This window comes from Cheilinus undulatus, linkage group 18 (assembly GCF_018320785.1).
Source record: "Cheilinus undulatus linkage group 18, ASM1832078v1, whole genome shotgun sequence".
Taxonomy (NCBI): Eukaryota; Metazoa; Chordata; class Actinopteri; order Labriformes; family Labridae; genus Cheilinus; species Cheilinus undulatus.
In genome coordinates this window covers 10,714,546-10,726,845 of record NC_054882.1, presented here as the reverse complement: position 1 = coordinate 10,726,845, position 12,300 = coordinate 10,714,546, and the positions used below count along the sequence as shown (strand labels likewise).

Sequence of the window (12,300 nt, the reverse complement as noted above, 5' to 3'; positions counted from 1 at the left end):
AGTCATCTTTTAGGGACATCTACTGCATTCCATTTACCTCAGGAGTTGCATGTTAGAGCCAGGATTGACGCCACATGCAAGTTGAATGCATTTCATTTGAGCATGTAAGAGTAAGTGACAGAGCTGGAGAACAACTAAACTTTGTTAAAACACACCCACAAGGAAGCATATTTGGATTAGGTGATAGACCTGCACCACGATCCCTGATTAAAGTAAGCTCTCTCTGAAGCTAGCCATTGCTGCGTAAACATGTTTGACTATGGGTTGGTCTCTGTGTAGCAAATGTCACACAGCAGGTGGGTGATTTGATGCTTCATTAAATCTCCACAAAAAAGTTTGTGCATTAAAACTTTGTAAATAAGTCAAAAGGTGCAACTCTTCTTATTGTGTTGTTGGCCAACATATGTGCCAGCATGCAGAGACACTGAGCCATTATGCAGTTAATTGGGGAAAAACACCCCTTTCTATGCAAATTGGCCTTAAACATCTAACCCGCAATTTCCACATAGGATGACTGCGCTGTGCACCGAAGCGCCGCGGGTTTGCTTCAGTGACTTCGCCCACTGGAAGTGTGTCTAGAGTGCTGCACCATTGGGCAAAGCCCTGATGCAGGCTGAAATCACAGGAGAACTGCGAGTTCATGCAGGAGTAGTATGTCAACAGCGGACGATTTTACCTGTTGGGATAAATTTATCATCCTTGCAGGTATAAGCTCATGATATTATTGCTTCTGCCATTGGGTGAGTCAGCAACATCAGGAAGTTATAAGGTTAATGTTTGCTTAAAGGATCTGTGGTTTTATGTAAAATTCTTTGGCGAAATGTCCTCAAAAGTTAACTTTTCCTTGTCCTTGTCTCTCGCTGCAGGATGAGACGTATGTTGATGTAGTGACGATTTGCGATCGGCAGTCCGTGCATTGTGTTGTATTTTGAAAGAACTGGATATTCTACGCTTGTGACTTCCTGTTTGGAGCTTTCTGATTGACAGGGATTGATGTGGTTTGGCAGAAGCCAGCATTGAAAATGGACCCGCAGCGTATCTCTGACGAAGCTGAGCAGAGTGGTGCTCCAGGGATGCGCTGTTGCCAGACTGGAGCGCTGACTGTGGAACTGCTATGATAGACTAGAGAGGGAGTGGTGTGCTCCACGGTACGATTCGCCGGCAGATCACGGCGTGATCACTGTATGTGGACATTGGAGGTAATGATAAGAGCGGTAACAGCACAGCATAAAAAGAACAAAAATTAGCCTACTTTCTGTGAGAGCTGATGAAAGTGTGTGATTGGACATACTATTTTCTTCTTCTTTTGTTATTTATGGCAGTCAGGAAATAGCTTTTAAATTGTCTATAGCCACTACCTGGCAAAAGTATGGCATTATAACCAGACACTGGTAAATCTGAAGAAAAAAAGTAGTTTCAAGTGAGACAGAAGTCGTGAAATCTTCCATGTTCTAAACAGATTAATGACTAAACACTCTTGTACCATGACAGCCCTATGACCCAGTGCAAAGCTTTCCAGACCTCCACAGTAACTTCACCATGCTGTCAGTATGTGAAGATTCTTGCCCTATGTGTTTTGCACAGAATTTTTGATGTATGGAGTTTGGCCCGTTTCAGCTTATTCAAAAGGAAGAGATGTCACTGCTTCTATTTAGAGAGGTTTCAGGAGGCGTTGTGCGTCTATTCTTGCTTGTGTAGGTGGGGTTTCGTCTGCACTTTGTAATATATGTTCCTCTTTCTGTTATGTAAGATTTGAATGCTGCCAATGAATAATGGAGCTGGAGTTAAAATAATCAGATTCTGTTGAATGAACTGTAGTTTATGCAGAGATTGCTTCATTGCTGCAGGAACTAGTGGCAGTTGTCACTCATTATTTTGTCATTTGGCTTCTTAACTGGAGTAATAAACTACATCGGAACAAGCTGGGGGATTTTTGTTCCCAAAATTGCCAGAGAGAGAGAAAAGGGGAGAAAAGCAAAAGATGGTGTATGAAATAAATATAGCAGCTTTACATCTTCACTCACATACACACACCTACGCTGTTGACTCCTTTTTTTGGTGTCGGCTCTCTGCAGGAAGCGTACTCGTCTCTGTTTGCTCCCATTGATTTAGCTATGCTTTCTGAAATGTTACCCTGGAAACACGAGGCGGCAACCCCCTGCTGTGCGTTTTCTGTTCGTCTGTATGGAGTCTCAGCCGGCTCATTGAGAGCACAGTAGTACGTCTTGTAGCACCTTCACTCTCTTTTCATATCCACATCTCAGCATCAGTCTCCCACTTCCTCCTCTCATTCCCCCCACTCTCGCCTTTAACTCTATTTTCATTTTCATTCATCTATTTCCTGGCTTCAACTTTCCTGGCTCTTTTCTTTCTATTCTGGTCCAGATGTTTTTCTAGCTATTTTCTTTGATTTCTCTCTTTTTTCATCTCTACTCCCCTCATTACCCCCTCATTGTGGAAATCTCTGTTTTTCTCCTGACTTCTTTCCTCACTCCTGTCCCTGTCTAGTTTACTATTAGGGCCAGAGCACTGTGTGATGCAAGGACCTGTTTGTGACTGTTTAAATCGTCATAGATTTCTGAAATTTTGTAAGCAGATGCATCTTGGTAAGATCTATGAAAAATATAGTTGGGCCATGTCTGTAACTCCAACAGGAAATCTGCCATTTTTAATATATTGGCCTATAGTGGGTCATTTGGGCCATTTCCAGAGGTCCTAACTTTTCAAACTCCCCCTCGGGTGTTCATCCAATCATCTTGTACTTTGGTGTACTGCTTGATTAGACAATGATGATAAAAAATTATTCAGGATTTTTTCATTAGTTGAAGGGCGTGGCCATAGAGAGCCCTCAAATTTGAATTTTTTTTGAGAAACAGGAAGTTGTTTGTAACTCAGCAGTGCATAGGCTAACGGTACAGTGAAGGGTGCATACATTCACACATTCACGTGGTCATATTTATCACAGGTCATAGACAGAGATGAGGGCCTAAACATGTTCAAAGATTTGTAAAAATTTTCAAGTACCTTGGTTCTTGTGAAACGTGACATTTTTTTTAGGTTTCCAGTTTTCCATTCTAGACTGCCTCAATCGCGCCCCCTACAGTTTTCAAAGTTAAAGCTTCCTTCTTTAACTTTGTCATAGATTTCTGAAATTTTATAAGCAGATGCTTGGTAAGATCTACAAAAAACATATGGGACCATGTCTCTAACTCCAGCAGGAAATCCATAATGTTTTTTTTTTTTTTTAAGATTTATTTTTGGCCTTTTTTTGATAGGACAGTGGATATGGTCGGAAACAGGGAGGAGAGCGGGGGGAGACATGCAGAGGATGGTGCCACGGGCCGGATTCGAGCCCGGGTCGCCTGCGTACATGGCATGCGCCTTAGCCACTCGACTACCGGCACGCCCTGGAAATCCATAATTTTTAATAGATTAGCCAATACTGGGTCATTTTTGGACCATTTCCAGGGGTCATAACTTTCCAAACTCCTCCTAGTGAATTTACTCGATCATCATATACTTTAGTGTACTGCTAGATAAGACAATAATGATAAAAAGTTATTAACGTTTTTTTTGTTAGTTGAAGGGCTTGGCTGTTATGAGCCCTCAAATTTGAATATTTTTAGAGAAACTGGAAATTGTTTGTAACTCTGCAGTGCATCGTCCCACTGGACTGGAATATTCTGTGTTTATGAAAGGTCCGTACCTACACACATTCATATGGCTATATTTATCACGGATCATAGCAGTTTCTTTTGGTGACAGAAAATGTCAAGGTTTATTATTTTTCTTATTATTTTGCTTTCTCCTCTTTATGTTTTTTTGTTGCCATTTTGATATGAATTTGAAATAATGTGAAATCTTCATACTTTCAGCAAAAAAGCTGAAATAAGGACAAATAACACTCAACCAGGCCTGGGATTTTTAAATAAAGAAAAACAAAGTCATGAAATAACTGTGTGGATATATTGACAAAAAAAGCCTAGTCAGATCAGATATGGCCCAAACACCCCAATTTTGCAAATTTATTCAAAATGTCAGATTTCCTGCTAGAGATAGAAACATGGTCCCACTGATTTTTTTTGTAGATCTTCCCAAGCTGATATCTATGCACCAAATTTAAAAAAGTATTTTAAAATGCTTTTCACAGTGTTCTGTAAAAGCATGGAAGTTGGTGCTATTGAGGTAATTCCTGGGGCCTTGCACAGCTCCAGCGTGAACTCACCACAGTAAGTGATACAACTACTGTATTACTTGAGCCAGTTTGTAAGAAAAAAATAAGTTAAAAACTCACGCAAAGGCTGGTCAGGAGTAGAGTATTAGCATCTTTTCTGCGTAGGTTCAGGTCTGCACAAACCTATGCTGTATGACTTAGTGATCCCAAATTATAAAATGGCCTTTAGACTTCATGAAGGGTCACATGAGATCACTGGAACTCCAAAATGTTCCTTTAAATAAACATGTTATAACCTGCTGATTAATCAGTGATGTTTTGGGGAAATAAAATTGGCTTGTAACTGTTTTGAAACTACATGATGTCTTTTTACACTGACTGCTTTTGATGGAGGAACCAAGGGTAACTCAAATACTAAAGTTTCACTCATTCTGTCTGTGTGTATCACGTGTACCATGTGTACTGTGTCTGTGTGTATCCAGACTGTCTGTTTGTGTGGTCTGATCAGTGTGTCATTGTGTGTCCCCTCTCCCTCTCCCTCCTCCTGCCAGTCACCCCAGAGGCCATCGGGTTCCTGTCGGCGGTGGGCGTCTTCATTGTGGCGTTGGCCGTCCTCTTCCTCTTCATCAATAAGAAGCTCTGTTTCTCTCGTGTCGGTGGACTGCCCTGTCTGGAGCAACATGGCCGCCGGAAGAAAGGACGGGTGGGAATACGCCAAGGGCTCGGTGAGTGACAGATATGGACTTTAATAAGATATGGGAATAACCTCTTTTAAATAATTGTATCAGATATGATGTCTAAGAAGTTTTTTATACGTTAGTGGTCAAGGCAAGACAGTCTGGCTGTGAATAACTACAGTGAGATGCTGCCTCTGTCAGAACAGAAATACATGCTAAAACTTTCAAAATAAAATCAGATTAATTAAAGTTAGACTTAGGATACCAAAAGTTAAAGTCAAAAAGTTTACCTGTGAAGCCTAATTATAAAACATTTAATAAAGCTGGGTAAACAGTCTAAAAGATTGCCCTCCATGAAAACACTCTTAACACAGCTGATGTAGCTAAGGCTAAAGCTAACAAAGTTACATTAGCTACATAAGCTATGTAGCTATAACAGTTAATGTAGCTAAAGTATCTAAAGTTAACAAAGCTATGTTGGCTAGGTTAGCCAGGTAGATAACTTAACTACATAACTAACAGAGCTTAAGATAAAGCAAACAAAGCTATGTTAGCAATGTTAGATCATGACTCGTTTGCTTAAGTAGTTTTGTGAATGGTGGCTTGCTTTAGCTTTGCTAGCTTTAGCTTAAGCTAAAATACCTTCGATGGAATATGTAGTCATGTCTCCTATGTAGCTAACAAAGCTGTGTTTGCTATAGGTAAGGCTTACAAAGCTACCTAAGCTACGTAGGTAATGTCATTACATAACTAACGTAGCTTAAGCAAACAAAGCTATGCTAGATACGTTAAATGATGCTATTTTTGCGAACGCTACACCCATTTTGGAAATAGTTGTGTGAGCAATGTTGTTTAGTCTGTAATGTTTGCAGTGTGATTATTTCATGAATGTAACCGCTAGACTTTGTTTATTAATAAAGTGTCAAAAATGGACTAATTGTAGCATAAAAATGATCAAAATCAGGTTGAAAGTGGCAAAAAGTTGTTATGAGTGGCAAAAAAAGCTACAAAAATGTGTTTAAATCTCTGTTAAGTGAAATCCAAAATTTGTGTCTTAACACGCTAGATATGTTGGAATAAGGTTGCTGTAAACATGTGAAAACACTGAGCTTCACATGTGAATGAATTTAGGATTTAGACCATCAGAAATTTTTCACCTCTTTCCTTGCTGGGTTTGATATGGCAAGGGCAAATGTGTGGGCTGGGGGTGGTAAAAATAGGTTAAAGTTATTGAAAGTGGCAAAAAAAAGTTTTATATTTGCTAAAAAAATCCATGGTGACAAAGTTTTTGCTCTTTTTAAGTGGCAAAACTGGCTGAAAAAAGTAGTGAAAAGGTGTTAAAAAGTGGCAGTAAGAGGTTTAAGGTGGCAAAAAGTGGCTTGAATTAATTGAAAGTGGCAACAAAGGGTGGAAAAAGTTGATTAAAATATTAAAAAATGGGCTAACGGTAGAATGTGAAGTGCCGAAAATTGGTTAAAAGAGTGCAAAGCAGCAAAGTGGCAAAAAAAGTGTTAAATTCAGCAAAAAGGCTGTGGTGACAATAGGTTATGAGTGGCTAAATTCAGTGGAAAAGTCGTGAAATGATGCTAAAAAGTGGCATGATTAAACATTTCAACATCAGACTGAGTCATAGCTTTACAAACTTTTCAGCTCCAAAATAAGGTAACTGTTTGCGAAGATGCCAGCACTAATGCTACTGATCCAGCACACATGCACTGATGTGAATAAATCACAATTGGGCAGGGCCCATTCACTGGGTTTTTCAGGGGCCCAGCCAATTCCGTGGCCAGGCCTGGTAATAATACGGCAATATTACTACAGTACTGATGTTGTGTTACGACGCTTTGGCAGTCTATCATACTGTAATGTTAGCTTTGAAGTGCTTGAGCGCTAATGTAAGCTCACAATATATCGACTGTTTTATTTGGCCTTGAAGTATGGACTGTATTCCTCCTAACATTGTAGTTTTTGTTGACGATTAATCAATAAGGTGTACAATGATTAATATTTATCTTATAGCTTGTTTTATTCATCACAGCCAGATTACAGGGCATCATCTTTTTGATATAAAGCACTTGGACTTCTCAGATAAGAGATAAAGTCTCCCATGTAAATGCAGTGCTTCATTCTATATCAGAAGGCATTTTAATGACAACTAAAAATCCTACAAGTCTTTGCATTTCCATTTTTCTTAGAAGTGAGCACTGCTGCTTTCTTGTCAAGGTTTGTCTGTTATATAAGCTGAAACACCTCGGTGGGAGAGAGGGAGAAAGTATGTGACTCCTGTGTGCATTACGACTCCAATTAAACTATTCAGTAACAGAGAGAGGGAGCGTGGGTGAGCTTGTGTTTGTACAGTGGTTTAGGTGGGCGAGCATGTATGTAAGAGAGAAAGAGTCGAGTGAGTCAGCCACATACTGCCACAAAGCGCTGCAGCCGCGCACAATAAAAATATTAACATTATACAACCTTGAAGAAAAACTCTGCAAAGATCGAAAAGTACAGACGAACACGGAGAAAAGGAAACTCAGCTCACATGTTTTCTCTTCATCAAGCAGCAAAACTATTTCTTTCCTCCCACTTGTCAAATATTCTGAGAGCAAAGATCACTAAAGCTTCAAAAATGTGAATTAAAGCATCATAATGCTGCTTTTATCTTTGCACCAGTCAAAAGCCCAAGGTTCACCATGTCTGTACTTTGCTCTAATTTGATAAAAAGCTTTTTTTGTCTCTCTGAACCATTTGGTTCTGATACAGAATGAACCCAGTACTGAGAAAGACTTGTGCTGTTACATAACCTCAAGGCCTGTTTGTGTCATATACTAGTTAGCAGCCGACGCTTTAACGGCTCTGCAATTTCCTTAATATTTAAAAGTGAGGTTTTGTTTGCGTGCCTCTAGCTCTCTACCTCTGTAACTTAAATTAAACATACCTGGAGACAAGATTTATCATCATGAAAAATGTAAGGATTCACATTTTTTGTACCTGATATGAGAGGATTGATGTCAGTCTCATGTTTGTGAGAAGGCTGGTTACCCAAATATTGAGTAATTTCTTGTTTAAAAAACAAAAAATGCAGGTAATCTCCTTTACAGCCCATAATCCCACCCACATTGATGAGTTTACTTTCTAAAGTGGAAAATGAATTAAACAAGAGTCAATCTGCGGTTTTATTTTCACCACAAGTAAAGCCGAAAGCAGTGATGATCAGTGTATTAGCCAGACTGTCTTCCAGTAATTAAAAACGTAGGTTTATTTACATATCTTGCAAAGTCCCATTCCCACCGGCTGGATGGAGAAATTCCAGGTGGAGTCAAACAGAAAGCAAACAGTGAGTTGGTTTGTTTGAGCCTCACCTGCAGCAGGTGGAGTCTCTGGTATTTCCAGTTGGTTTCCTGAACAAATTAAACATCCTGTTGGAAGTCTCCCAGTAATATTCACAGCCCTGACTCCTCTGGAGCTTCACGGGACAAGGTAGGAGCTCTTATTGCATGAAATTTCACCCATAAGGTCAGCCTAACAACATTTTGAAATCTACTTTTAAACTGGAAGCTTTAGCCTTGAGTCACTATAGGTCCTCTTACTAAAAAAATGCATGTATCACTGAAGTCTTATCTCACAAAATGTAAAATAAAATGACAAAATGCACACTTGCTTATCAACAATCTCAACAATTCTGGAACTTTGCCAACTACTATTGTCTTTACCAGATAATCCTTAATTATCCTAGAATTATCCAAAGGGTTATAATCGGCAAAAAGTATTGCATCTATTGCTGTACACTGCCTTTGAAGTTTTCAACAAATCAATTTATAGTTTAAGTCTATATTTTCTAACTAAATATGTAAGGTCATAAAAGTCTGATGGACCAGGCCCTCAATTATCCACATCAGCTCAACTCTGTCATCTCACAAAGACAAATATAACTGTCAAAATAGCTGGTTTTACTTGACAATGTTTAAAGTGAATGCAGACTAGATTGGTGTTTCATTTCTTTAACGGACTTTGTAAGGGGCGATTTCAGCCGAGTGGCTTCGCTTTTGTCATATTTTGGCATTGTCTCTCACATCAGTATGCACTTGAGATTTGTCTGTTTCCACATTTATAAACCCTCAGCAACCATCATTGGCACATGTGGCATTTTTTTGCTGATGTGCCAGTGACCATTAACAGGATGACTATCGGCTAATGCTGATGTTAGACCAATGCATTAGTACAACATAAGTTGTTTTACCAGGGGGTGCACCACAAAGCCAGATTAGAAATTAATCATGGTCTGCACAAGTAGTGTCCAAATTTGCCATGTCACAAAGCTGGTTCTCTTTTACCCAACTAGATCATTATGAAAACTGTCTCTGGACCTGATCAGAACAGATCCTTACCTGAGCTTTATACTTCAATACATAAAGGTTATACTGATTCATTTTCTGAGATCAGGGCCAACCATGATCAGTCAATATCTGCACAGAGTCCACTTCTCATTTCCTATGCCTCCAACTGACCTGCTGCATATAGAGGGCCTCACACTAGCGTCTCTTTAGGGCCTCTTTTTTGCCAATGGAAGCCCTGGGAAGAAGTGCTAGATGACATCCTAAACGCCTACTTTTCTCTGAGTGCACAGCTGAAACACAGAAAGTCTGAGTCAACAGAAAAGTCCATAGCCAGCCATGGTGGTACTCAGTATTTCTAACTACAGTCTAAGGCTTTGTTGAGCCAGCTTACTCAAAGTAAGCCTGGGTATGTTAAACACCCTCCAGGTTGGTAAGATAAATAAGTGGAGATCTAAAAAAACAACAGACTCATTATCACAGGAAAACTAATGTGCGGTTGTATGTCCTCTTAGGGCTTCTGTTTTGCGAGCTCATCAGTATACCATCACATGTATGTTCTGCTTCTTAAAAGCGTATTGGGTGTAATCACTGAGCATCACTGACTCCATTCTGAGGTCTCCTGCCTATGAATAGCTTTAGAAAACTGAAGTTAACAGACCAATCATGCAGCTCGCCCACTCAGGCAACAGCTTCCACTTCTGTAGGTAACCATGGCGATGGTTCAGGTAGAGGAGGTGACCTGCACTTTAAAGGACGTGCTGATCACTCCACCAACGCATCACTCATTCAGCTGTTGCTATCTAATTATGGTTAAATCATGAAGTGAGTGGAGTGACCCTGCACCCCGCTAACGCTAACAGCTCTTATTGTTTTTTTTTCCCTAGCAGTGAATGACAGGCTGTGAGGTCGGCAGAAGGAGCCTTTATATGTGTTTTCTTCTCACATATTTATTTCAATCTTAACAGGAGCTATAATTCTTTCAGCATAAGGCTCTGTTATTAGACTGTGGAGCTGGTGGAGAAGGTTGTTTTTGACTGTTTTCTAACCTCTGTTTCATTTGACTCTGATTCACTTTTCGGTCCATTCTTGTTCGGACTGTTGACTATATTTAAAGGCAGATGACGCATCTTCCAGAGAAACCAAATAACCTCTTCTGATAGGGACTGACATATTGTGCATTTAGAGCCAGAGAGTCTTTCATAAAGGACCATGGTACTGGAGTTAGCCCCAAACCAAAACAGACATTTAGGATACTAAAAGCTCAACAAAGACCATTTAGATTGGTACAGGTAAAATCAGAACAGACTCTTCTGTCTGTATTAAGCAGAAACTCAAAGTTAAGGAAAGCTAAATTGTTCTTGTGTTCATCTTAGTCATTGATCTGGTAAACAAAACACTATAGGAGCCTTATTTGTCAACAGAGCTGTCAATCAAGGCATCAAATAACTCATTAAAACAAAACCTTGGGGGTGCAGATGGGGTTAAGGTGTGCCCCATGTACCTTGGTGGCTCAGTTTAAGTCCAGCCAACTTTCTCATCCCTTCTTCTGACTCTATCCACTGTCTAATGAAGGCATTAAAGAGCTGTCGTCAGCTGTTGTGAATGCATGTCTGGAAAAAAAGAGGTACAAAGTCTGTGAAAAGTCTTTGGTGGACATACACTTATACATTATGTTTAACTATGGGTAAATGTATATATATTCAAATGATTTATCTCATAATCGTGCAATAACAAGAATGCTTTTCCGACTCTCTTGTGAGGTAATTTTGCAAGATTTCTGAAAATGGGCAAGATCCAAACTGCAACATTATTCATTAAAGTAAACATATTATATTCATATATCTAAAATATTCAACAATAAAAATTGTTGAATATTTTTGGAAATTTGGTTTGCAATTTCTCAGTAAAGAAACTGGTGGGTACTGAGGCTGGACCTGTTGAGAACCTGTGATCTAGAGTAATAAATCTAATTAGAATGAACAACAATTACAGAAACCATGTTAAAGAAAAAATTATTTGTTTTAAATTCTGATTTTGTAGTATGAGACATGGCCCATCTGTTAACAGGGAGGAGGCAGAGATTACAGTCAGTTCTGCAGCCAGGCAGTAAGGGGAGCGCTGAATTATTTGTTTTCTCTTTTATCATGTTTCCTTTCAGAAAAGTCTTTGGTTTGGACTAAAATAGCTGCAATAAATCCCTGAACCAAAGACAACAGTCTCATTTTGGTCCCAAATTCATCCTGGATTAATTAATCCTAGACTAATTAATCCTGGATTTATTTGTGCAAAATAGAAACAGAAAACAACATAAAGAGATCCTGTCCTGACATAGGTTATAGTTGTAGACCTTGAAACGTCACCCTTGGAAAGATGAATGAGATCAGTGTCTCTTGTGTCATTATCAAAAGTTTAACCACTTGTTGACTCTAATTTGCCAGTGAAGCAGAAGTGGAGCTCATCAGTGTGGCATTGTTCCAAAAGAGGAACTATTTCTAGCTGAGAGTGCGAGGGATTTTGCTCTGAAAATGAGCACTGCCTTTGCTAAAACAGGCTCTTATTTTGTATTTAATTTGTGCTGTAAGAATGAAATGTTTCACAAACACAGCAACAGTAACTAGTGTGGGAAGGGCTCAGTCGAGTCACCGGTATTTAGGTGTGTTTCCACTCTCCTTATGTTCCATGAAACCGTGGGGCTCGTACTTCTTGTCTTATGACATTGATAGCAGCAGTCTCTGTCACTGTGTAAATTAGAAGTTATTAGACATGAATTTCTGCAAAAAGTATTCAATATTATTTAATTTGAATCAATTTTTTTATTAATATTCATATATTATGTCAGCTATTATTTGTTCTATGAGAGGATGGCTCACTAACTGTAGGAAAGATGCTAGAGAGGAAGTTGAGAGTTGCAGTGAGTCAAATGTTCAGTGCTGTATGAAAATTGTAATTTTACGTTTAATTTCAGTACAAAACTGATCTATGGAGCTTAAATGTTTGTGTTTTTCAAACTGGGTTGTATCTCTGCTCTTCCTTGTTTCCTTTTTTCCACTACTACTCTCTTCTCCTTTCCTCATGTCCTTCTTTCCTCCTCCTCTCTTTTGCCATTATTGTTTTTGAA

The 12,300-nt window shown here is 39.2% G+C and overlaps 1 protein-coding gene across 1 annotated transcript in view; it reads left to right on the top strand.

Annotated features, from left to right (window-relative positions):
* The window catches only part of syt16 (synaptotagmin XVI), a 52,023-nt gene that overhangs the window by 20,740 nt on the left and 18,983 nt on the right, over window positions 1-12,300 (top strand). The window contains exon 2 of the mRNA XM_041812915.1: window positions 4,657-4,899. Within this exon, the coding sequence (XP_041668849.1) occupies window positions 4,657-4,899 (243 nt within the window). The remainder of the gene's footprint in view (window positions 1-4,656; window positions 4,900-12,300) is intronic.